Raw genomic sequence first — 27,766 nt, forward strand, 5'->3', positions numbered from 1 at the left:
AGCTGCAGCAGACTCATTAGGAGGGGATCAACAATGTCCAAGTCGCCCAGCTGTCTGAAAACATTTACCACATTTTCTGGGCAGGTTTTGCCATTCTTGCCGAAGATACAAAGCTCTATGACTGATAAGTCACTATCGAGATTTCTGTCTCTCAACATCGGTTCTCTGTTGCTTTTGCAGGGCGAATGCAGGCTAGGACACCACATGATTTGCTTCAGTGCTAGGCAGGTATTTAACTCCAGACTGGAGAAAGTTTGGAATAAAACTACAGTTGGTAGCTGAGTTAGGAATGTGATTTTCATTTAAAAAAACAATTTTAGTTTTATTATATATCTTTATTTACTTGACTGCACTGGATCTGCTGCAGCATGTGGGAGCTAGTTCCCTGACCAGGGATCAAACCCTGGCCCCCTGCATTGGAAGCATGGAGTCTTAGCCACTAGAGAAGTCCCCCAAACCCATTTCTTTGTAGTTAAGTTCTCTGTCCTTCAAAAATTTCCTTGCTGAGCTTTTCTTGTCATCTTTAAACTGTATTTTCAGTTAGACCTAGGAAACTATTTTCTTTTGTTCCCTAATATTGGACTAAGCTAACTTTCCATTACTGGTATAAGAGAAAATTTCAAAAGCAGACAGTGCTTTGTTCACCCCAGACATCAGACACCATCCACAGCTGCTGAGAATAAAACATCTCAGTGAGGCATTTATTAGCCAGAAAACATTTTTTCACTTACACGAAACCTTACAGACTGAAGTGACAGTCAACTTCAAGCAATAAATGCTTAATGGCTTAGTTAGCCTGATCTTTGAAGAGACCTCCCAAATACTCTAAGCCAACTGCAAAGAAAACTTTTTCTCTTTAAAAAATTCAATCATAGTGAGAGTCCACATTAAAGCATAACTTTAACTGGTCTTTTAATTAAAATGTTTTCACTAAAAGATAACAAACTAACAAGAGCACTACTTAACTAACTAGTTCCAAGTATCATTTAAGAGTAGTTAAGTCTGCCTTAATAAAGCTTTGCTATTAAAACTGGCCTACTGTGGACCTACCATTGACCCGACACTGTTTTAGTGTTTCACACACAAAACCTCAAGTCCATATAATAACCCTAACAGGAATACAGATCTGTTAAGTGACTTAGCAAGATCACATGCTCAGTGGCAGCACCAGACTCAGAGCCCAGGTCTCCCTGTTCTTGCCCTGACGGAGCCTCTCCTCCACATCTGAATGCTGCTTTGAGTTGAGGAGGGGAAAGAAGTGGGAGGCCACCATGATGCCACGTTCTTGTGCTTTAACCACTATGTTTTCTTTATATACTAGAAATCTGTTTCAGATTTTACTGAAAATAAGTTTCGGCTTGCTTCAGTCTGTCTTTCACTTTCTATTTATTACCCTCTTTCATTCATGGCATATAGGCTCTCAAAATCTGGAGAATGTTTGCAACAAACAATGGTATAATAACCTTAGGGACTCCCAACCCTGAATCAAACTACAATACAGTAGAAGAGGTATTATAGAAAAGAGCTTGAAAGGGCAACCTACAATGCAGACAGGTATACCAAACATACCCTTGCAAGAGGACCTGGCTCACAATATTGGTTATGATGCTCAAAACTGTGAATCAAGGAGGTGCATTATTATTATATACTTGCTCATTGCTACTACTCTTTTGATGAGAAGATACAGAGTCACTATAGGTAACTTTCGTTTAATTTAATATTTATTTTCATTTTATATCCAGGTCACATTTTCTACATTAAAATATAATCATGCTGACTTCCCCCACCCCCACCCCCTACACCTTCAGAGAAAAACGTGAACTTTACACAACTTGAAAGAAAGATGGAATGCACGGAGAAGCTGCTATTGCACCCAAGGAACAAAGAACACAGACAGACCCAACAGCAGACAGGTCAGAAGTGCATAGAAGACAGCTCAGGGCTCGCAGCAGGAAGGGGGAGGAGTAAGAAGGCTAAAGCTTTTAACGCTGCCACTTGCGCCACAAGATCACCCTGAAAAGGCAAAGAGGTCGAAAAGCAGGACCGAACAGGGGATTTCCCAAAGGCTACTATCTAACAGAGTTTAAAATATCCATACATTAAATTAACAAATCCATACACAGAAGTGCTTTCTCTTCCCCACTTGCCTTTTTAGCATCTGGTCAACATTCTAGAAACTTAAAACCACTGTTGGCATGTCCAAATGTAGAAAGGATATTTTCTTTTTTACTCTTAAAAAATTGTATCCCAACTCTTCCCAAGCAACAGTTCTATTAATTACTGTAATGATGCTTCTTCTGCATGGAAACCCAGGAAGGACCATTAGGACAGGCTACTTTGCTGCTCAGAGCAATGCCAGCGGGGCAACAGTGGCATGGTTCCGTGTTACTCACAGGGAGGAAGAGCAGTAAGACACGGGGTTGAAGCTAATCCGTACCAAAGAGGAAAAGGAAACTCCTTTTCCAATCTATCCATTAGACAGGAAAGAGCAGGCGGGCAGCAAAAACCATCTGCTGAGAGCAGCGGCACAGACCCTGAGGCATACCAAAATCTAAAACCAGTGCTCAGGAAAGCCTCTTGGCTCTGAGAAGTGTCTTTCAGACCCCTCTCTTGCGCCTAGCTTGGGGACCAAAGCACTGAACTCCAGATAGTGATACTCTTGCCAGGGTGGAGAGGGAAGGGCTAAGAGACTCCAATAATGAGGACATTAGACAGTTAGGTACACCACTATGTACAAATACACACATCAGTGAAAAACTTCACCTCCAACTCTCAGATGCTTTAAAGCAAGCGTTGGAAGGATCCAGGTTTTTCTAAACAGGGGATATTTTAAAGTCTGTTAGCAGTTTAAAACATTGCAACACTGGCACAGTATGTTACCTAGTCTTTGTTTTTAATTACAGGGTAACACAGTAAACTCCAACACAAAGGTGGGGATGGGGGAGTGCAAAAGGAATAAAGAAAACAGAACCAGTACTTCACAAGAGCATCGAGCCAGCGATGAAGTAGCAGCTAATGCTTCGCAGAGTCTCGAGGGTAGAATTCGCTCAGGGTGCTCTGAGGGATCCTCTTCAGCATTTCTTTGGGGAAGATTCGGAGCAGTTGCCAGCCAATGTCCAAAGTCTCATACACAGTGCGGTTTTCATAAGGACCTTACAAAAAATTGAGATCAGATGAGTAAAGGCCAACTACTATCAACTTACCAGAGTTATTCAAAATTTACTCTGTTATGGACCTAACACTGGGAGCGTGGAGTATAAAAAAGATACACAAATAGCTAGGTCTCCCCGGACTGATGTGACTGAATTTAGAAATGAGGGTTTAGACAGTAAGTATCTCTGAGAATAAGAGAAAAGCGAGAAAGCCACAGGCGAGACAGCAGTGGCTCTTGATGTACACGCATACATGCCTTTTTCTGATAACTGGGTGGGATCTAAATACATTCCACTGAATAATGGAAACCAGAGTCAGGGTTTTATCCAGGGATTAACGAGAAAGCTGTTCCCCAGAAAAGAGGCCGACCTGAAGGAGTCTAGTACAGACACATAAAAGGCCTTAAAGGCCAATTAAGCTCCTGAATAAGGCAGTGGTTTTCAAAGTTGTTACTGCCATTATTATTTTTAATAGCAAAATCATCCTTATCCTGCAAATGAATCTCATATTTTGGCTAAGGAATTAGAGTTCTTGGTCCTTTTCTCTACCAGAATAGTTGTTATCCTTTGTGGTTCTACATAATTTTTTTTTTTTTAAAGAAAACCCAACAAACATATTTGGGAGATTTTTAATGTTAACAAAAACTATATCAAGTAAACTCAAAAGTGCACAAATCCTATGTGTATAGCTGAAGCATTATTCCAAAATAAACACATCTATTGTAAGTATCACTGAGGTAAAAAATAGAGTTCATCAGCATTAGTAGAAGTGACAGGGGAGAGACCAAACAACACAGCTCAAAAGCCCTACATATGCTATGTGATTAAAACCACTACAGACTTTTTAACAGAAGGACAATCAACATAGTTAACAGTAAATTTACTCCTGCAGTGGTATAGAACTGGGGAGACTAGTGAAGACACCAGCCACAGATGATGAGAGAAGGACTGGACTAGGTCTTCGGACTCAAGAGTGGACAGAGATCACTGCAGCTTCAACATCACCCAGGAACTTGTCAAAACAGACTCTCTGGCCCCACCCAGTTCTACTGAATCAGATCTGCATTTCAACAAGATCCCCAGTAGATTCAAAAGTATGTTCCATTTTGAGAAACATTGGCCTAAGTTATAATAGGAACAACAACAAAAAAAAACAGAACAGGATGTTTTAAAGGAGAACAATGCAAATTAGTGAATATTTGATAGTGGAAAATAAATGAAAAAGGTTAAGAATCCCTAATTCCGGAGCCTGGGCTAACCGGGACAACGGTCATGCCAGAGGCAGACAGAAACTGAAAAGGGAGTTAACTGCTAGGCAGGTGGTCAGCTGGGAAAATCCTCTGGTTCTCACCACGCTAAGCCTGAGAAGATCGTGGCATAAACAAAGGTATCCCAGTTAGAAACGTGGGACTAGAGCTTCAGAAAGAGGCTAAAGGCTCATAAACAGGAAGTCAGTCATCAGCGTAGGGGGAAAAGCACAGAAAGAAGTAATTAAGCCTTTGGAAACATTAACAATTGAGAAGCAAGAAGACAGGAAATCAGGAAGATGAAGATAGATGGACTGGAAAAGTCTGAAAGCCCCAAAACCAGAGTAGAGCACTGCAGGGAGGTTAAGAAGAAGGGACAAGGGAGGCAGCAGAGCAGAAGGCTGGTTGTAAGAAGGGAAAGAGTAAGACAGGAGCCACACAACTGGATCAAGGAGTTGAAGGCAGAGGGCTAAGAACAAAGACATGGCAGGTGGCTGGGAGAACCTCTTCTCTGATCAAAGGGAAAACTGCATGGAGACCAACGTAAATTCTCTCAGACTAGGAAAGAAGTCCTCAAAACTACCTAGGATGCTGTTTATATTCATGGGAAAACAGTCATCTTACCCTGAGCAATAAAGTTCCTCTCAAACTTCTGCAGGAATTCCAAGTAAAGAAGATCATCTGAGGTAAGGGCTTCTTCTCCAACGACAGCTTTCATGGCTTGTACATCCTTACCAATAGCATAGCATGCATACTACAGAGACAAAAGCAGAGACAAGGTTTCATAAACGTTAACAATAATCTGGGCTATGGAAGTGTATTGCTACAGCTATCTTCATAGGATTTCACAGTACTTCCAAACGTAATTCACAAAGTTCATATGCAAGTCAGAAAGACTTTATTATACAATAGTCTCACTCATAAAGGAGTCTTCAGGCATACAATACATCAACAATACCAACAATGTACAAAAAAATGCTCTCTAAACATATCAATGAGCTTACATTTTGTAAAACATTTTCATATAACTTACACTATGGGAGAAATCCATCTCTAAATTCTATTCAAAAAAATATTTGTGATATTAGTAGGTTTATCATGCCTATTTTAAGGTCACATGCATTTTCCTTTAATTATGCTTGCTATACAATCTCAGGGCTATAGAAACCAAGGATTTCACAGAATACGTATGTACTACCCCTTAGTGTTCTGGTGATTGCCTACTATGTTAAACAAAAAATAAGGTAGAATATTCTTTCAGAAATACTGTATAATTACTATTAAGATTACTAATAAAAACTTAAAGGCTTTAGGCCTTGATTTTTTATTTAAAAACTACTTCATACACTTTGGGAGGCAGGTCTCATGCATGTGATTCTTTTTTCTTGTCTTTAAACTCTATTCGCATCTGAGACTGGCGAGGGGATGGGGTGGGAGGGATGAAGGACCTGAGGAGCAGGTGGGAGGCACCGTCTCAGTCGGGACACATGGGTCCTTACACGGCTGTCAGGGGGACAGACTGGGCGGGGAGGGGAAAGGTCTCCTCTTTACTGACACTGGCAGCTCAGGGAGAGACCCTGGGCCCAGCGCCAGAGGGAGCGGCGCTCCACATAAAGGGCCAGCTTCTAGGACCTCAGCAGCTATGTGCTTAGTCACTCGGTCACGTCCGACTCTCTGTGACCCCATGGACTGTAGCCTGCCAGGCTCCTCTGTCCATAGGATTTCCCAGGCAACAACACTGGAGTGGTTTGCCAATTCCTTCTCCAAGGCATGTGAATTTTGATCTTTGTCATGAGCATATCCTCATGAAAAAACTACTTGGCTCTAATGAATTCCACTGATATTCCAGTATTCTATATTACACTCTTGCTTTGATGGTGGAGAAAAAAGTGATGTGGAAAAAAGACAAGGGGTGTTAAGAAAGCAGAAGGAATGAACTAAGAAAGCATTCATCCTGGAGAGCACACACATACCAGCTGGTTAGACACATCGGCGTGATCCTTTCTGGTCATGCCTTCTCCAATAGCAGACTTCATCAACCGCGACAAGGAAGGCAGCACATTAATGGGTGGGTAAATCTTGGGTAAAATGGGAAGGGAGAAAATATTATATTTAAGTACAAAATTCAAGCTTTACTAGTAGTAAAGGATTGTGAAACTCATTATTATTATTTAAATTGGATAAAGCTGCTGCATTTGTTTCCTAGATGAGTCCTAATATCTTTTCCTGATAAGGAAGAAATATTTTAAAGCTTAAGACTTCTTTTGAGAAATCAAATCCAAAATGTAAAATCTACAAAACAGTACAAGATTATATTTAAAAAACTGAATTTTCAAAATCTATCTGTAATATCAAATCCAAAATGGTTCTGAACTCTCATCAAACAACACATAAAAAGATTAAGTTTCATCAAAAAGCTCATTATTAGAAGCTGGCATCTATTAAAAAACAATTAAAAGATTCCATTTTTTATTCCTCAGCATAAAAAAGAATGCTATCTTGCTGTTTGTGACAACATGGATTGACCTTGAAGGCACTACGCTAACTGAAGTAAGTCAGAGAGAAAGAGATACAAGAGAAATATGTATAATGTATAAAAAAAGAGAGTATGTATCATCTCACATCCATGGAATCTTGAAAAACAAAAAAATTGTTGAGCTCACAGATAACATATTGGTGGCTGCCTGAGGCAGGGGATGGGGTGGGAAAAATGGGTGAGGGACATCAAAAGGTAAGTGATAAAGTCAGTAAGTCACACAGATGGAATGATCAGCATGGTGACTACATAAGTTAATAATGTTGTGTTGCATATTTAAAGGTAGCTAAAAGACTGGGTCTCCAAAATTCTCATCGTAAGAAAAAAAACTAACTATGTAAGGTAACAGACGTTAACTGGGCTTATTGTGGTGATCATTTTGCAACAAATACAAATATCAAACCATTACACTGTACACATGTGACTATCAATTATACATCAATTAAAAACAATTAACAATAAAAAGGAGAAAAATCTGAAAAATCTATTTTTATATTAGTAACAAAATTGGTGGCCCATACTATTTTTGAATAAAGACCCAAAAAAAGTTCTTTGAGACAACAGATTCTACTTTGAGGCATAATAAGGAAAGTGGAAATTTAATTCTTAATTCTGGCAGTCTTTTCCACACTAGATTTTAGTATTACAGAAATGAGAGTTTCACAGTCATATTAAAAACAATTCAAGTTGATATTTTCTAAATAGATAATTCCTAAGAGCAAAGTCAGAGACACTAAAGAATAACTGAAGAATAGATGTGTAAGCTTATAGCACTGCACAAGTGTTCAATACCTGTCTGTTGTGTAGCTGTCTGTCCACATAGATCTGCCCCTCTGTAATATATCCAGTCAAGTCAGGGATCGGGTGAGTAATATCTACCAGAGGAAGACATCTGATGTTAGTTACTGTCCATCTCATATAAACAAAACCACAGGAAGTTATCTGTACTACTTAAAACAGTGCTATATAAAATAATTTTCTGTGATGATGGAAAAATTCTTTATCTGTGCTGTGCAGTATGGCAGCCACTGGTCAAACGTGGCTACTGAACACGTGAAATGTGGCCACTGTGGCTGAAACACTTTATTTCAAAACTTTATCTGATTTTAATAAAGTTTAGAATCTAAACAGACAAAATGGTTAGAGGTTACCACGATGGCCAGTTTAACTTACCTGGTTGCAGCACCAGTCAGATATGTGTTGACACAAGTTAAATTAGCTACATTCATAAAATGTACTATTTCTCCTAGATGTGCTGCCTCTCCCTCAAGTACAAATAAAGTTCCATTTAAACACAAAGTTCGCATGCAGAGATTTGACCATTTGATGTATACTGAGACAGCATTCTTCCATAAATTATCCCAGATGGGCACCCAACATTTCAACATGGGAAGTACAAACAGGCTAAACCAGTAAAGCAACACTACAGGCAGCCCAGACAGGCCCCGCAGAGCAAGGTGTCCCGCAGTCTGTTCAACCAGAGTAACCTCGCAGCTGCTTCCTTGGGACAAGTCACTGTCACGTCTGAGGTACCGCTCAGGCTGCCTGGGTTCTAAAGCCGCCACTTCCCATCTGGGACACCTTACCTTCCTGTGCCTCACAGGAGAGCGGACACCTCAAAGTCACCATGAAGAATTAATGAGTCAGTATTTACAGAACACTTGAAACAGTGCTCAGTTATAGTTATTACTGTTTCTGAAAATATTCTGTGAAAGCATCTAAAACAAACAAACAGCTGAGATAAAGAGAAAAAGACACTAACACAAGGGGAATGCTGAAAGTCTCACCCAGGAGCTACTGGGCAGACACCCAGGCAGGCACTGCACTGTGCACTTGCATATGTGGTAAAACCAAGTAATTTTTAACGAGCCTTTGTCAATCATTCTACCGCCAGTCTTGTGGCATTTACTACATGCGCTCTTTATCTGGCACTTAAGCTACCTTAAATTACTGGTGCACATACATAATATCCAAGTAGAATGAGTAGCTTATAAGAAGAAGAGCTCATACATTTAAAAAAATTCCTTACATCTGGACCAGTGTCCTGCAAATAGCAGACACTAAATTCTAGCTAACAAATAAAAATTAAAATTACAAGAAAATTTTTTCTACTAAAGAATAGTAATTATAGGTAGCTTTAAAATGAAAAAATTTTATTAGAAACAAATCATTAGGTAAACTCAACTCCTGGAGCATACTCTCAAAACGATAGATGATCCCCTCTCTTGAAATTAAAGCACTTACAATGATCAGGCCTGCTATAATCCGAAGATGCAAAACTTACCATCGTTAGGCATGGTGAGAATAGGAATTTGAGTAATAGAGCCATTTCGACCTTCCACTCGACCAGCGCGTTCATATATTGTGGCTAAATCTGTATACATGTAACCTGGGAAACCTCGTCGACCAGGAACCTCTTCCCTAGCTGCTGAAACCTGACAGTGAATCAAGGAGAACAGAATCACACACCAGGATAGGAGAACAAACGCTTGGTCAGAACACGTTTGAATAGGCCAAACTACAAAGTCAGATACATCACCTTGTTCATTTTAAGTACTGTCTCATTTAGAAAAATCTAGCAGCAAAATTTCACATTATTTTACAACAGAAATGTTGACAACTGAGGACCAGAAGCTTTTTGTTAAAATCATTATTGCCATAACAAGAATCTTTAAATAGCTTGCCAGAAAAAAATCCAGCTTGCAATTTTATAAATCAAAGGAAGTCCATTTTATTTATTTATTTTATTTTTTTATTTAGGAGGTCCATTTTAAAACCAAGAGAACATTCTCAGTTCACAAGATTTATTTCATGTTATGTATCCTGCAGATTTATATAAACTAACTCTGAAAAAATCAAACGCATCTTATGTGTGTGTGCTCAGTTGCATCTGACTCTGCAAACCCACAAACTGTAGCCACCAGGCTCCTCTGTCCATGGGATTTCCCAGGCAAGAATGGAGTGAGTTGCCATTTCCTTCTCCAGATATACTTTACATACATCATTTTAATTTAATCCTCACAAGAACTCTAATGAGGAAGTTAATATTAACCCCAAATTACAACTGGAATCAAGGGCCAGATAATTTCCCTATATCACTGCACAAGAACAGTAATAAAAGGTCTCTCAGAGACATGCACACTAGAATATTATGTATACATATTAATCTACAACCACTAAGAACCCGAAAGTATGAAGCCCAACTTCTAAGGGCTACTTTGGCACCTCCAAGAGCATGCTCCATCAGAGCTACTCAAACTGTGGCCTGCAGACCAGTTTTTATCAATGTGGCATGGTGCAGTCCATGGGGTCACAGTCATATATGACTTAGCAACTGAACATCAAAGGAGATCATGCAGAAAGTAAGATAAACATACAGAAAACTTAAGTGGCTATCTGACAAAATAGCTGTCTGTTGGATGTAATAATAATTTTTTAAAAAGGGCTTTTAAATTGTCTTTCCTAAAAATTTTCATTAATACTTATTTTTACTGCCTTTGATGTGAGTATTTATGATGGATGGGAGAAAAAAAGTCCTTCAATGGAAAAACACCAAAGCAGAGTGAGATATGGTGACAGATCTTAGGGAATTTTAAGAACCTAGATATTTATATAGCATGTCTCTTCAGAAGTCTTTTTCTCTTTCTTACATACTTAACAGAGCAACTCACTCAAAATTTCCTAATGTGCATGAGAACACACCCTACACTTCTGGATGCTAGAATCTTACATTGTTTCTAAATACTGAGTTTTCTGAAGGGAAAAAAGTTCTGAAGAGGGTTCTGCCAGAGTATAGTCTTTATTTATGTAAATATATAAAAATTTACGTCACTGAAAATGAAATTCTTGAAAAGGGCTAAAAATGGACTGTCCGGACGTAGACAGAACTTCCTGGTAGAGTCGCTGATTAAATAGCTTGCATGATTTACTCTCTTTAAGAATCCAATCTTTTTTTTTTTTTTAATATTCATTCATTCATTTGTCTGTATCACATCTTAGCTGCAGCACACGGGCTTAGATGCTCCACGGCGTGTGGGATCCCAGTTCTCTCACCTGGGATCGAGCACGTGACCTCTGCACTAGAAGGTGGGTTCTTAACCACTGGACCACCAGGAAAAGTCCTGGGAATCCAGTCTTCATCAATGGAGATAGTGACAGTATTATAAACAGGCTAATAATTTAAATCTCATCTTCAATCATTTCAACTAGGCTGACAAAAATAGCATTTTCTTTCCTGATTAAAGTGTTATACTAATATATGAATAATTAATTTTAAAAAATGATTTATTAAAAAAAATGAAAATTTGCAGAGCAACAAGATAACCCTAACAAGATAACCTACTGTAATTAAGAGAAAAATTACCTCTCGAAGTGCTTCAGCATAAGAACTCATGTCTGTTAGGATAACCAATACATGTTTCTCACACTGATAGGCCAGGAACTCGGCCGTGGTTAGAGCCAATCGAGGAGTGATAATTCGCTCAATACTGAAATGAAACATTAAGTACTATGTCACTCAGACAAAAAGGCCAAAAACAAACTGATTCTGGAAATAATAGCACAATCTCCCTTTTAAAGTTTTACACAAACTGACAAGGTGAAGAAATTACTTCTTTAAAATTCTTAAGTAAGGCAGAGTTCTTTTATGTATTTACTCAGTGCTACACAGCTGAATTGATTATTTTATAAATGCCCCACAGTTCCTCAGAACTACATGGTTCTCAAAAGTTAGCAAGAAAGGAAGGGAGAGAGGAGGAGAAAGGGGGAAACAACGGGGGCCAGACTTCACAGGTAAGAGGAAAGGTCATCTACTGAGCATGGGCCATGCTCTAAGTGACTTATTATCTCATCTAACATGCACAACTCTGTGAGGCAAGTATCATTTATCACATTGTACGAAAGCAGACAGTGAGCTTCAGAGCTTGAATAACTTGCCCAAAGCCAAGTAACCTGCAAAAAGCAGAGCTGGAATTTACATATGGTTATCTTATTCCTAGGCCCATGAAGCTTTCATTATAATGTTTTACCTCCCTAGTCTAAGGTAATATTTTTGACCAGAAGCCTGTGTAAACAGAAACAGCATATTTGTTTACTTACGTTGGGTCGTTAGCCAAGTTCAAAAACAGGCAGACGTTGTCCATTGAGCCATTTTCCTCAAAGTCAGATTTGAAGAATCGGGCAGTTTCCATGTTTACCTAAATGGTAATGACTTCATCAGTGCTCAGAGATGCAAGAGTCTCAGTTATTTTTCTTTTTTCCCCCAGCATTTATTTCTAATGAAGGCCAAGCTATAGATATGCACTGCTCCTTCTTTTAAAGCTTCAGGTACTCCCAAAACATTCACAAAAGCCAAGAGAGTAAACAGTCAGCTTTGGGTACAAAGAGAAAATTATTCTTATATTCCAGTCAACTGCTAAATACTAATCCATGGTTTGCCCAAAATGCCAAGTTGAAAGTTCTCTACCTGGAGATAAATTGAATGATACATGTGTATTTTTCTATACTGTTTTAAGAACATAAGCAATTTTACATTTCATTCTAAAACAGAAAAAGATTATACTTACACCCATAGCAGCAAATACAATCGCAAAATTTTCCTCACTGTAGTCCACTACATCTTTGGATTTTTTTACCAAACCAGCCTGGCGACAGATTTGAGCTGCAATCTGATGGGGAGTATAAAAGGACCGAGTTGAAATCTAAAATAATATTTTCTATAACAAAATAACCTTTATCCTAAACTTCTGGGAATTAAATCATAAATGAAATTGGAATGTCTTAAAGGTCTTTCCCTAACAAAATTATCCTGTAATTTTTGCAAAGATTCCTGAGTAAGGAAGAAGTCAGATACACATGGATAAGATAGTCAATAGAGCTGGATTTATATAAACAGTAACACTGGGTATTTACCTTGAAAATCCTTTATCTGGTTTCTCACTAACAGTGAAACATTTGGAGATCCTTTCTTCTTAAATTTCAGATCAAACAGATTCTAGTTCTCACCTCATTGTGCGGTAAGCCAGCAGCAGAGAAGATAGGAATCTTCTGCCCCCGAGCAATACTGTTCATGCCATCAATGGCCGAAATGCCGGTCTGAATCATCTCCTCTGGATAGATTCGACATTGAGGGTTGATTGGCTGGCCTAATGCGTTTCCAAAAGAGAACATTTCAGTACATCTACATATTAAGACTACAGTCATATAATGCATTTCCTGCTACTCTTAAAAAATGAGTTATTTTTGAAATCGGAAACTTTTTTGCATTAATCTTTTGTAGATTCATAAATTATATGGTGTAGCAAGAGAGAAATCCTAATTTCAAAGCCATTAGGGCTCCACTACTTATATTTCAGATATATCCTTGTAATATTTTACAATATCTTGTAGTATTTGATGTAAAAAATTAAGATAAGCTCTGGGAAAAATAAAATTACTAAATAATTAACAAAATAACTAATTAAATATGAAGCATGTTGGTTATTTACTTAAGTATCATAAAAATCCCCCTTTCTCTGACAAAGGTATAAGACAGATGCTATTCCCCCTAAACACAAAGTCCATTTTCTGTCCCTACCCATGATGTCTAGGAAGTCTTCAGCCAGGACAACAGGACCTCTGTCAATGGGTTTCCCTGACCCGTTGAACACCCGACCTGTTAGACAACGGCAAGACAGGACAGAGCGCGCGATGACTCAAATATTCACTTTTTTAACCATGTTTCTAAACATTCATTTAAAAAGACTACATGGAAATACATCAGAAAGGAAACAGATCTCTGCTCAGAATGAATAATAGTATCTGTTTACCAAGCATATCCTCTGACACTGGCGTTCGGAGAATATCCCCCGTAAACTCACAGGACGTTTTCTTGGCATCGATACCTGAGGTCCCTTCAAATACCTGTCAAGAAAGAAAGGTAAACAGAAGAGTAAAAGAAATTTGACCATAGACGCTTAACATTTGTTTGCCTCTTAAATGGCCCTTATAAAGTAAAATACATAAATGTATATACTACTTTTAATACCACTAACGAAGAAGTGTTCATGGTGGGTGATGAACCAGACTTCCACCTCTTAAATAACCAGGGTCATGCTTGCAGGCCAAACCTATCAAGCAAGCTAAGAATGTTTTTGTTTTCACAGTTTGAAAGAGTGGTTTTTCTTTTTTAAAAAAGGGGTAAGAAAGTGTAAAGACCATGCAACAGAGGAGACCTAAGATAAAATCTCACGAAGCCTAAAATAATCTATCTGGCCCCTTACAAAAATTCTGCTGACCTCTGCTTTAGATTATTTTTTTGTTGTTATTCAGTTGCTCAGTCGTGTCTGACTCTGCGACCCCATGGACTGCCGCACGCCAGGCTTCCCTGTCCTTCACCATCTCCTAGAGCTTCCTCAAACTCATGTCCATTGAGTCAGTGGTGCCATCCAGATTACTTTTTAGGGCAATATGTTATTCAAGAAAACTGCCACTTTCTATAGTCAGTAACATTAAAAACTAGACTTATCAGAGACAATTTAAAGACACAGATTCAGATCTTGTTTTGGTTTCAATCCACAAGCTGTGAATTCTGTTTTTTTATCTCTTTCCTTCTATGTGATTATCTGCTTCATTTTACCAATTAAAAAAAAAAAAAGCCATTTTACCAGTGGAGCTATTGGGCTAGAATGCACATAGGTGGCAGACATTTGGCAAGAAAACAAGAAAAATTAATTTTCTTTCGTCACAGTCAGTAATCAACCTCTAAACAGACAGAGGGGTCATATGGTAGAAATACATTAGATACATATCATTTTATTATAAAATAGGCTTTGCATTAGACGGTCTTGTGCAACTGCACGCTAATCTAAGTGTTCTGAGCACCTTCAATGGAAGTTAAGCTAAGCTGTGATGTTCAGTAGGTTCTGTGTACTAAATGCATTTTCAACTTAAATGTATTTTCAACTTACTGATGGAGGTTTATCAAGATGTCACCCCACTACTAAGTCAAGGAAGATCTGTATACTTATGTGATAATCATCAGAAAACATAACTGGTGTTTCTTATGCTTTTTTGTGATTAGAAAAATGTTCAACTGGCCAGATTTTTAAAGTAATGCTTACCTGAACCACAGCTTTGGAACCACTAACTTCTAGAACTTGCCCGCTCCGCTTCGTCCCATCAGGTAGTGTTAAGTGCACAATCTCAGCATATCTGGGAAACTAAATAGGAAAAAAACAAAGGCTCAATAAACCAACGTTTTAGAAGCCCAAATGATCTATAGGCTCTATCATAGCACACATGCTTGTGCAATCCCTACACGTCCCCTATACATGCAGGTATATATCAAGAGGTTAAAATATCCTCAGGTAGTTTAAATCCTTAAAACACTCACTGCTGGCACACATTCTGGCAAACACAGCAAAACGTATAGAAAAAAGAATCTTGATTCTATGGAAACACAGCAGTTAATTTTTTTTTTCTTCCATGCATATTTTTAAGTTTTCAGACTATAGAAAGATGGTAAAACTAACAAATAACTACATTCCCTCTACTCAGCAATGATGCTTGCTTCTGGGCTGTTTAGTCACTTCGTGCTGTCGGGGAACAGGGATAAAATGCAACTAAACAATAAAATAATTACTCCTTTTAAATAATGCTAATATACCTCCCTCAATATACACTTCTCCTAACTAGAAGTGCATTCCTCTAGTCCATTTTAATACTTTAAATTGCATGTTTCCAAAAATACACTGTTAACGCTTCATTTACCTAAATGGTAACATACTAAACATATCATCTTGCAATTTGGTTTTTTCCCACTTGCCCAAATATTTTGGGTCTGTCATGGTAATATTTAAGATAAAATCAAGTGATACTACATTTCATCCAGCTGTTCTTCTACCAGTGGTGTTCAAGGTTGTTACAAATTTATACTAGCACAAACATACTGCAATGGACTTTCTCACATGTGGCTCCTCATGCAAGTGGGCCTAAGTTTCCCTAAGGTATTTAGTTACCTAGTGGCAGGTTACAGGTTGTGTCCATTTTTCTGTGAAATTATACTCTGCAAAGGAGTAATCTTTACAATTTCCTAGTAGCATAGAAAAGTATCTTTTCCCTACATCTTTGCCAATCTTATATTACCAAACTTTAATTTTTACCATTTTGATAAAGAATAGTATCTTTCAATTTGCATTTTTCTATTAATACTAAGCATCTTTTCATGCTCACTGACAATTCTGACTTCACTTCCTGTAATTGGTTTATTAACATATTTTCCTCACTTTTCAACTAAATCTGCTTTTAGACAAGTTTCATAGATTCTGAATATTAATCCTTTTCCGAGTATCTGCTCCCAGTCTTTTTTTTTTTTTTTAATTTTATTTATGGTAATCTTAATCATACAGAAGTTTTTGCAATAAAATGACTTGTTTTATGATTTGCCTCTTTTTTGTAGGAAAACCTTCCAATCTAAAGTCATAAATAAAAATGGTCTTCTGTATTGTCTTCTGATAGGTTTTTCATGTTTAGGTCTTTAATCCATTTGGATTTATTTCTGGTAAGTAATTGTATTTTTCTCATTTTTCTTTTTTCCATATAGGAAGCCAAATGCCCCAATTCTTATCTACTGAGTAACACAAATAGCCCCCACTGACTTGTAATGTAGCCTTTATCATTTACCAAGTCAAATTCTCAGGTGTGAGAAGAGCTGGTTTTAAGAATCTTAATTTTGTTCCACTGAAATGCCTGCTCACTCCTGCACCAAATCTTTATTATCTGCTCCTAACTGACTTTGTCACCTGGGGAGAATTCTGAGTCTTTTCACTCGTGGGTGTGGAATCTCCTCTTATTTGAAGTCTTCTTTTATGTCTTTCAATAAAGTTTCACTGCTGCCGCTGCTGCTAAGTCACTTCAGTCGTGTCCGACTCTGTGCGACCCCACAGACGGCAGCCCACCAGGCTCCCCTGTCCCTGGGATTCTCCAGGCAAGAACACTGGAGTGGGTTGCCATTTCCTTCTCCAATGCATGTAAGTGAGAAGTGAAAGGGAAGTCGCTCAGTCGTGTCCCACTCTTAGCGACGCCGTGGACTGCAGCCTACCAGGCTCCACCGTCCATGGGATTTTCCAGGCAAGAGTACTGGAGTGGGGTGCCATTGCCTTCTCCAGATTTCTACAGACTGATCTTCTGTATCCAGCAACACTGTTTCACACTACTGTTTCTAATAGTCTGTCCACTGAATGACTTGTGTTTTCCGTTTAATCATAGTACCAAAAAATGATGATAGTTGTGCCTTTTCCTTTTTAATCCCTATATCCCCTAATTTCTTTTTCCCACAACACTGCTTAGGGTTCAAGCAAAAGAACCAACAAAGATGGAGAGTGGTGGGGACAGCGGACCCCCTCACCTTGTTCCTGACTTAAATGGGAGTGTTCCCAAAGGTGTGTCCCCTTAAGGGTGCTGTTGGCCGTAGGTTATCATGGATAGCCTTTAAGAGGTTTTGAAAGTCTGTCATATTCCTTATTTCTAAAACCACCCTCTTTTTCTTCTTCTTCTTTTTTTTTTTTAAGAAGCAAGTAATTTTATCAGATATATTTTTGGCATTTACTGAGAAGAGCATAAACTTTCTCTAGCTTAATCTATGAATGACCTGAATCATACCGACATTTTCTAATATCAAATCATCTTTGTATTACTAGGATAAATTCTACTTTGTCATAATCCTGTTGACTTTTTAAAATATACTCCTGCTAATATCCAATATGTGAGCATACATTTATGCTCACATTTTGGAATCTATGCCTGTGAGTGAGAATAGCTATACTGTTTCTTCTCTGATACTATCTTTTGTCTGGTTTAGAAATGAAAGATGTGCTACCTTCAGAAAATGAGTTAAATATAGCAGTCTCCATCATCATCTATTCTGATACAATTTGTATAAAATTATCTATTCCTGGATCCTATGTATATGCATTATGGCATATAAATGCTTACAACTACATAAGCTTTATTTACCAGTTTTTCCTCAGTTGGAGTCATACCCCAAACATTCAATAAAACCTTCTCAGCTTTCTTAAAATTACTTCCTCCAAGATGTTTTCGAAGTCCTTCCTGTTACTGACTCTCATAGTATCGTGTACTTACCCTTCAGAGCCCTTACCAATTAGATATTTACATATTTGTATTGTATATTTTTGGTGCTGAGTTCAACATTTAATATAGTTGAAACGTGAATATTTTTAAACTGTTTGAAAGTATATTTACTAATATGCTTCATACTCTTAAAATATAAGCCCCAATTTTATCTAATAAAAAGTATGTAAAAAAGAATAAAGGACAAAAAAACAACATTTTCAATATTTTCTCAAAAAAGAAAAATGTATGCTCCATCCTTTCACAAAACATTAATGGATATCTGCATATATATTGTACAACTTCAGTGCTACATACTGAAGCTTTGAATCAAACTGCATACTAGCATGAAGCTATGGCCAGGAGTAAGCTACATGCTTAGTCTGATTTGTATAGGTACCCTGTCATGCATAAAAATATTAACTTAGTGATAAAGCTGAACAGACAATGCACTTTGCACTCTTTTAGGAAATGTCTTTTGATTGCTTTCTGCATCTAGAAGGGCCACATGCCAAACGTACTTTCATCATTACTTCTCTCAACAAACTAATAAATGTGTACCTTTCCCCCAATCCACTCTCAACAATAACCAAAGCAGAATCACTGAGCATATTACACAAATAATCTCCTCTGAAGATACTTTAATCACAAAACTCAGGAGGCTTCACCCAAGGTACTCAATTATAAACTATATTACGTGCCTCTTTTTCTAAGATAATTCTTATTATATAGGTGTGGCTAAAAAAAACAAAATGTAACAAAAGAATCTTTCAACAAACTGAGTAAGTAAAAGCTATTCTTTACTTTATGGTTTTAGCCACTGTTGAGATAACCTGTTTATTCATTAATTGAACACCAGTGTCAGGCCCTCAAAGATAAAGTTTATTGTTTATTCATTTAAAGACCTTAAAATTTAGTACAGAAGATAAAACATATATGTAACAAGTACTTATAATATATGGCAGTCTATGACAAGAGCCAAAAGATACTGTATATCTAATATCCTACAAGTCATAAAACATACTTACAGATATTACAGTTATTTCCCTAATAAACCTGTGAGGTTTTTTTAATTTAAAAATTTAATTCATTAAAAATTTAATTTTAATTAAATGAAATAATTTTATTAAAAATTTAATTTTTTTAAAAAATAGAAATTAAAAATTTTGCAGATAAGGGACTCAATGCCACAAACAGAATCCAGAACTGATCCAGTACTAGAATCCTATCTTCTGACTTCTGCTCTAAAATTCTTATCTCCTATGTAGCAATGACATTCAGACCAAGGAATGGCTTAAAATTTGTAATTTTTAATTACAAAAAATTACAGTTTTTAGTACTAAGCTTTTAACTGCATAAATAGATGATAATGACAGTGGTATTACCTTAACATGATCTAAGATCACTAATGGACCATTAACTCCTGATACTGTCTTGTATGCTGGAAAGAAACAGAAACAGTCAGTGCTAATCAAATAGGACAACAGTCTCCATTACCTCTCTGGTATTACCAAAAATCCTCTGCTTTGTCACATCCATTATTATATGGAGCACTCAAACAGTATGCAAGTTTTCACTGAATTCATAAAATATGCCCCCATCTGTACAACTTTCCATAATTCCCCTTCATTCAACCCAAACCATGTTGAATTCTTACTATAAATCACACTGCTTCAAGGACCCAGGCTACAAAAACAAAGGCAAAGAGAGAGAGTTCCTGAGAGTCCACAATTTTATGAGGAGGAGGGGAGTTAAGGGTTCTAACAGAGGTGTTCAGAGGATCTGTGGAGCATGGGGAAGACAATGCAGCTGTTCTTATTTAGAAGAGAAATGACTTTATAGAAAAGGTGGCACTTTGCAAAATAGACAGAGAAGGGGAAGGGAACCCTTTTTAAGCAAAAGTGACAAAACTCATGAAAGAAATCTGAGAAAAAGTAGTCTGTTAAGATAAAAAGCCATCATTAAATGGTACCATAAAAACTGTGAAAAAAGAGCTTATGAAGAGGGATAAAAGGCCAGAGAACATACAAGTATCCTATTAAAAAAATGTCAAAAGTTACTGTCATTGTAGAAGCTTATATTTTCTACTGCAAATTATGCATAGCAACAAGCTACCCAAATCCCTCATTTTAGAAAAGATGCAGCCATCGGTGAACCACAACACAGCTCCACACATGCCAAATGTAATTAACAGTGATCACATATAAATCAGAACTCAGGAGAGCAAATCCAACAATGTCAGAATTAACAAAATTTCATAATCAGAAAAGCTGAAAAAACAAATGAAATCAATAATTTATAAGAAGCTGTCAATCAGTTGGGAAACTTTCACTTGTGTGATTTCTTATTTTCTGCATGAATGTAGATGTCCAAGAATAAGGAAACTGTTTAAACAAGCAGTCTGATCACTCAAGGAGCTTCAGAATTTAAAAAGACAATTTCTTTAGCCAGGGAGCAAGTGCTCCAGTACAAACAGGGAGAGCGCAGGCCAGTGCCGTCAGGAACACTCGTCTCATTTTGAGGACACTGACCTCCTGACACCGGATATTTGCTTGAATACATTTATGACTGTAAAGATCAACAGAGGTCCCTAAGTGCTCTTTTTTACTTTTTTCAACATTAGATAAAAAGGAAGTCACAACCTGAATGGATGTCCATGTAAACAAGTTAACCATGCCTCCAAGATTTTCCCCAATGGCTCAAGTGGTCAAGAATACACCTACAATGTAAGACACACAGGAGATGTGGGTTCGATCCTTGTGTCAGGAAGATCCCCTGGAGGAGAAAACAGCAATCCACTCCAGTATTCTTGCCTGGGAAATCCCATGGACAGAGGAGGCTGCTGGGCTACAATTCATGGGGTCTCGAAGAGTAAGTAGGATATGACTGTGCACCCAAGCAAGCAAGCAATTCAAGATTATTAGAAAGATCTCAATTATTATATTTTCTACTACTTATATGGTAATCCTCCCGACTCTGTTTTGTTTTTTTTTTAAACTTTTTTATTATAAGACTACCGGGCATACATGGAAAATTCATCATCCGGTAGCTATATCTAAAGCACAGATATTTGGAGGGAAAAAAAAGAATAAACAGATTCATTAAATTATGATATGATTAAATCATCGACCAAATAGACAATGTGTGTAATAAAGCCAGAAAAAAAAGTTGTAAAATATAGTTTACAATAATTATTCACATTTAAGGCTGTACAGCCATACATACAACAACATGGCCCCAAACATGAATTCAATCCAAATAATTCATATATTAGATTTTAAATAACACAGACTGAACTAGAGGCCAACAATAGCCAGCAAATGCCTTTATATACGAATAAAAATACAAAAGCGCATATCCTAATATCACTGCATTATTTGTTTTCATAAGTTCTTTTTTTAATTTATGCTTTGCCTATATATCACAGTCACAGCTACAGACCAGGTAGAGAATATTACAAATGTTATAAATGACTTCCACCAACCTGAAAGACAGTTAACATACTACTGATTCATCCTCCCTACAGTTTTAAAACAACCTTACTCTTAGAAATAATTCCTACCCCTGAAACAATTTCTTCCTTGTTCTTATTTTATTTTTGGCAGTGTCACCTGGCGTGAGGGATCGTAGTTCCCTGATCGGGGACTGAACCCAGGCCAGGGAGTTAAAAGTGCACACAGTCCTAACCACTGGACCACCAGGGAATTCCCTGATGTTTCTCATTTTTTAAGAATACTTTTGTATATAATTTTGAAAAAATTTTTATTGGCATATAGTTGATTTACAATGTTGTGTTAATTTCAGATGTACTGCAAAGTGAATCAGTTATACACACACACACACACACATTTACTCTTTTTAGATTCTTTTCCTCATTGTTTTCATTTTAAGATTCCAAATGCTGATTTTCAATGATTTTCTAAAATTGCTATGTGGATATGCAAAGTGAACTACATTGGAAACACATTTTCTTAGCACCTGGCTTTTAAAACACTGACCTTTTCAAAAAACTTAACAGTTGGGAACAGGAGGAGAGAGTGGGCCAGTGAGGGTAGAGGAATTCTGTTTTGAGATTTATAGGCAACTGCTGACCCTAACATCAGTAAAACGCTTCAGGTTCTGAAATTCTCTTTACTTTCTGGACAAGATTTGCAACTTTGAATTTTTAACCTCTTCAACAATGATCCTTTAGAATCTCATGTTTAAACTCAAGCTCATTCAAAACTATGAAGTTTTGCCAGTCACAAGACAAAAGTATGACCAAGAAAAAAAAAACCCCACTAATGATTGCTTTTCCCGGAAATAGTGAATCAAGTTGATTGCTACTATAGAAGACAAGATTCTACTTCACCACAGTCTCGAAATTTAAAACAATGTACATAGCCTTCAAAAAAGTCAAGAACCATTCAAATTGATTAATACCAAAACCACCAATAATATTTCATAAGTACTTGTCAGGAATTCTTTTTTACTCTCCATAAAAGGTCTATGAGTTAATGAATATTATTCCAAGTTGTTTTTTTTTCCCCCCAGAAATTAAGTAACTTCCCTAAGGATCTGAACTTACCCAGTCCACCTCCAGTCACTTTTTCTTTAACTCTGTGCTACAGCTCAAATTCTAAAACTGAACTGGTGCTTTTCTGTGGTCTGGGACACTCTTGTATCATTACTGAAAAATAATCTTTCTCCAATTAGACAAGTTAAAGCAGAAAAGGTAGAAACTGATGGAGATGTTTCAGCAGTTTTCTCTCCCTGGTAAGCATCAGGAGACCACTTCAGATAAAAAGCAGCATTTAAGCAACACGCTTGATTTAAATTAAAGTTGGATACAAAAGAAACTAATACATGGCATAATCCAAACTAAACAAAACATATCACCAAAACAAACTGCTTCACACTTCACAGAGCATCTGCGGATAGGCTACCTTGTTCCAGTTCACAAGGAAGCACTGGGAGGTAGGCAAGGCTGACACAGATTCCACACTTAAACTACATCTCTGAGAAATCTGTTACTAAATCAAAGAGACAGGGTTAAAATTATTTTTGTTTATGCCTCCTTCTCCTAATTCTAAGTTTGTACTTTATAATCCTTAGTCTCCAGTATAATTTAAAAGTATGGAGATAGCACAGTTCCTAGCATTGGACTACAAACAGGGAGAAGACAGTTTATATACAAACTATAGCTCCTTTCCATAATAATAAAACGGTGGAGGGGGGTGGACAAGCAAAGAAAACAACATCAAACACCACCTTTCAACTCTCAACAATTGCCCACCTTTCCTCATCATTATTGGGCCTTCCCAGGAGGCACTAGTGGTAAAGAATTCACCTGCCAATGCAGGAAACTTAAGAGATGTAGGTTCGAATCCTGGGTCAGGAAGATTCCCTGAAGGAGAGCACGGCAACTCACGCCAGTATTCTTGCCTGGAAAATCCCAATGGACAGAGAAGCCTGGTGGGCTACACTCCGTAGGGTCGCAAAGAGTCAGACACAACTGAAGCGACTAAGCACGCCTCACCATTACTATTAGCAGCCCAAAGCAGAGACAACTGTTTAGAGTGAAGCTGCCAAAGACATTAAGCTGTTCTTCAAAATAATCAAAATCCATTCACAAATTACATAAATATGCCTGTGTTTGACAGTAATAATGACCACTCTTCTCTTGAAAATTCCAAACAAACAAGAACTTGGGTCTGCAGGAAATGATTAGAACTTCTGACAACAAAGCAGACATGGTTACATCTTTGATCCTGAATATTTAGGGGGGTGATAAATATTTAGACAACAACATTTTAAACCCCAAATCTACAAAGGTTTTAAGAAGCATGTACTTGGTCAGATGACATCCTCTTCCTCCTAAAGGATACGAGACTGTTCACCAGAACACACACTACTTGATGATTGTGAAACTTTCAAAGAGAAAATTCAACAACCATTGCACAATATGGGATCTGGTCCTTCAGCCTCTACCTTATTAGCAAAACAAAACCAGAACAATCATCATCTATTGTGCAAGAAAAGTAGGGACCCACACCTTGCATGGGGCAAGGAGAGAGAGGTTCTAGAAAAAGGGCAGGCCAATGATTCCTTTACTGGACTTTTCACTGAGGTTAGGTCTGCTTTGTGACATAAGAACTGCAAGACAGGAGGATCTAGGATCTCAAGAAACAGGAGATTAATTCAAAATGCTTAACATCCAAAAGCTCTACGTGTATTACTGAATCGTGCTCAAAGTGTAAAAGAAAATCAAGTTTTCTTTCCTTGTGACTAGAAATTCAACCAATGTGCTCAAGATTATTTCAAGCCTGCAGATCTCATTTTCCAGACCTTGTTAACAGCCCCACAATTCCCAAACTTTTCAAAACCAGCATCCTCTTTGTACAGTGGAAGTGCCAATATTCCATTCCTTTATTCAAAAAACACACATTAAAAAACTATAACTTTTCACTTAGGATGGTAACATCTTTAATTAGAAAAGTGACAAGGTTAACCAATATTTATTCAGAAGTGATTAAAGTGTTAACCAGAACCAAGAATGTGGCAATGTAAGAAAAAAAAAATGACATTCAAACGCTGTTAGCTGTTAGCATAAGTATGGTATCATTTGTGCTTTTTAGAATAATCCAGACACAGAAGGAAAACTCCAACCAAGTACCCCAACTCCCTACTCCGGTTCCATCCACATTAAGGATTCAAACACTAAATTATCAGAATAAGGGGTTTAAATGCAAGCTACACAACAATTACAAAACAGAATGCCTCTTTATGTGTGAGCACTGGACTAGGCACTGAGGATAAAATGGATTCCTGAACCACAAAGTTTCAGTTTTAAGCACTGTGTTGCAATCTTGTATCTTGTCAGGAGGAATCTCATCTCCTGAAGTTCTTCAGCCAGGCTAAGCACACACAGAATGTCCAGAAATCATACTCACCTCCCTTAAGAGCTCAAAACCTCACTCATGGAGTACTCTTTCAACTATGTTTCAGTTGATACTCTGAATTGAGACCGAGTGAATTATTATATGGAAAAATGACTACTGCCTCTTCTAATCTTTTCCTAGAAGCACCACTAATGTCTTATCTGTTCTACCCAAAGAACATCAAAGCATACAAATGCAATTAGTGAGAGTATCTGTAATTGTTAGGCACAAACGTATTCTTATGGATGTAACTTCTGTCAATTTCTTGAAATATTTACTTCAGCTCACACAAACTCCCAACAGGCATTCTCTAATGCAAATAATTCCCATTATAAAAAGCACATGGTTGGGGGGCAGGATAAATTAGGAGTTTGGAATTAAAATTTATACACTACTAGGCAATAGGACATACTTTACAGCACAGGGAACTATACTCAATACCTTGTAATAACCTACAGTGGGAAGGAATCTAAAAAAGGAGACACACACATACACACACATATAACTGAATCATTCTGCTGTCCACCTGAAACTAACACAACGTTACAGATCAACTATATCTCAAAAAAGAAAAAAAGAGCACATCTCAGCAAACCTATGATCAAGTCTTTCCTTCACACTGCAGTGCTGTCACATGACCCAGTGACTGATCAGGATGGGATTAGTCAGGAAGAGAGCGCCCAGACTGAAACCCTTCATCTGAAATTCTTTTTAACCCAAGAGCCACCCACAAATAGGCACTCTGGCAATTAACCAGTGTTGGAAAACATCAGGTGCTTTCCTAAATTGTAGACAGTCTACTTTCAGGGCTCATCCCCAATGCCTAAAGGTCTGACGCTACACATTGGTACTGTTTAGTAATAAAGAACCATTTCTTTTGGAATTGCTGAGCAGCCCACTTAAGCCTGGCTATCAGGATTTTTTCACAATAACAACATTTTAAACATGCCTCTGCATAGTTTTGCATATATTCTACATATACAGGCAAAACTGCTTGTCTTCCCTAAGACAACCTTGCGCTCAAGTTAATGGTAGGAAAAAGGTCCAGCAGGAATGAAGACATCTGGAATTTTCCTGCTTTGTCAGTAATTAGGTGTCTAAAGCCTGGCAAGGCTGTCTCTCTCAGAACCTTAGGCTTCTCACTGTAAAATGAGAGGGTTAGACTGGGATGACCCGCGGGGTACTTTTCAGCTCTGGCTTTCGCTGGTTTCTAGGTGTCCTCCTGCGGGGCTGCCTCTCCACCGAACAACATCTCCCTCTGGCTGTGGGCCTGACCTCCATCCGAGAAAAGCCTGACCACGTCAGCGACGACACTACACCGTAAACCTCGGCAGGAGCTCACAACCTGCCCTGAGGTCCACACCCGAGGCAGAGGGATGGGGAGGGGCGTTCCCTAGACCCTTGCAGATCCAAACGAGGCCAGCAGAAGATCAGGATGAGCGCTGCAAGGAGCGGCCTTGGCTCCAGGACAGGAAGCAAGCGCCTGAGCATACTTCAGCCTCGGGAAGCTGCACAGGGTAGCGCAACAGCCCGGAGCCCACCAACCCAGGAAAAAGTTCCCGATGGTGCTCTTCCCCTTAGCCCACCGCTGGCACGGAAATTAAGAAACACTGAAAATCTCCTTCTAGAGAGAGACGCGGAGGTCGGGGTACAGGGGCGCGAGACCGAGAAACCCACCCCACCCCACCCCACCCCTCTGGTTAAGCAGGTGAGTGGGAGCAAGGGGCTAAGAGCAAAGACAGGATTCGTCTTGCTCTCTGATACTTACTGAGACGAGGCTGGGAGAGGTAGTTCCGGCTAACTGCCAGCGCCTGCTCTCGAGACCCAGCCAGGGGCCCGCTGGTGGGTACTGGTAGCTCAGGCGCGGCCCCGTTCACGATCCCCCTCATCGCCCGCAGCGCCATCTTGTCTCCTCCGTCCCGACTGGCCCCGCAGCCGCACCGCGCAGGCGCAGATATAGCTGGGGCGGCCCGCTCCCCGCTCCGCCCATGCGCGCTGTGGAGCCCCCGCCCCCTTGGCTGCGCCCCGCCCGCGGCCTCGTGACTTGGGCTCCGCGTGGGCGGGGCTAAGCCCGCGGGCTGGGAGAGGAGCTGACCAGCGTGCTGGGAGGAGGGCTCCCCGGCAGCGAGAGGGACCCAGAGAGAGGCAATATTTAAGGGAGAAAGAGAAGAAGGGAGGGAGAGGGAAAAAAGACAACTTCATACAAGAAAAAAGTCAACAGTCATTTCCTAACGCTGAATGAAGAGACCTCAAGTTCAAAAAAAAGAGAAACACTTTGAAAAACAATATAAAACCTATTCCGTTGAATATTAACATAGGGCACTATGTGCCATCATCTTTCTCACTTTATTATCTTCCTTTCCAATGTATTCGCTCACTTGACCATTCAAAAAGCATATTGGACTGTTTCAGAGTGTGAAAGACAAGCTGTCGTGTATTTGGAAACTATTTAAAGGATAGTGTTGGAGGGAGGAAGCCAATTTTGACTGCACGTCGGAAACTGTTTCTTTGATTTGCTTTTATTATTATAATCATGTTCAATGGCTTGTCTGGAGAACCCTGCCCCTCTGCTTGACTGTAAACTAAAGTGCCTTTGTTCAACTTGCAGAGACAGAGTTTGTCCCTGCCCACCTGTGAATAGAAGAAATTAACTCACCCCTTCCAAAGGCTGGCCATTCCCTTGGAGATGTTTTGCGAGACTGAAGACCCTTTTCGCTTTACTTCACCACTGCATCTCCCGCTCTCTTCTGCCTTTTGACTTTAGTTACTCATTGCTTCTTTCTCTTTGATCTATGAAAGAAC

General features: G+C 38.6%; 1 protein-coding gene across 1 annotated transcript; it reads right to left on the minus strand.

The window, feature by feature from the left end:
• Nucleotides 1-2,876: 2,876 nt before the first annotated feature.
• Nucleotides 2,877-26,922, minus strand: ATP6V1B2 (ATPase H+ transporting V1 subunit B2). Its single transcript, XM_043927679.1, has 14 exons — nucleotides 26,733-26,922; nucleotides 19,430-19,485; nucleotides 15,035-15,133; nucleotides 13,742-13,835; nucleotides 13,510-13,587; nucleotides 12,939-13,078; nucleotides 12,500-12,601; nucleotides 12,033-12,130; nucleotides 11,299-11,422; nucleotides 9,220-9,370; nucleotides 7,728-7,810; nucleotides 6,373-6,477; nucleotides 5,024-5,153; nucleotides 2,877-3,152 (listed from the first exon to the last, which is right to left on the minus strand). Exons 1-14 carry the CDS (start codon nucleotides 26,866-26,868, stop codon nucleotides 3,013-3,015), a joined length of 1,536 nt encoding a protein of 511 aa, XP_043783614.1. The 5' UTR covers nucleotides 26,869-26,922; the 3' UTR covers nucleotides 2,877-3,012.
• Between the last annotated feature and the right edge of the window lie 844 nt (nucleotides 26,923-27,766).

Source organism: Cervus elaphus, chromosome 16, assembly GCF_910594005.1.
Source record: "Cervus elaphus chromosome 16, mCerEla1.1, whole genome shotgun sequence".
In the NCBI taxonomy this organism is placed as follows: domain Eukaryota; kingdom Metazoa; phylum Chordata; class Mammalia; order Artiodactyla; family Cervidae; genus Cervus; species Cervus elaphus.

Excerpts from the sequence above, each read along its gene's own strand:
- ATP6V1B2 (XM_043927679.1), bottom strand. The coding sequence starts at position 26,868 with ATGGCGCTGCGGGCGATGAGGGGGATCGTGAACGGGGCCGCGCCTGAG. Across the intron at positions 15,134-19,429 it reads TGATCTTAGATCATGTTAAG|TTTCCCAGATATGCTGAGAT; the intron begins GTAATACCACTG and ends TTTCCTATTTAG. Across the intron at positions 12,131-12,499 it reads TTGTATTTGCTGCTATGGGT|GTAAACATGGAAACTGCCCG; the intron begins GTAAGTATAATC and ends ATTACCATTTAG.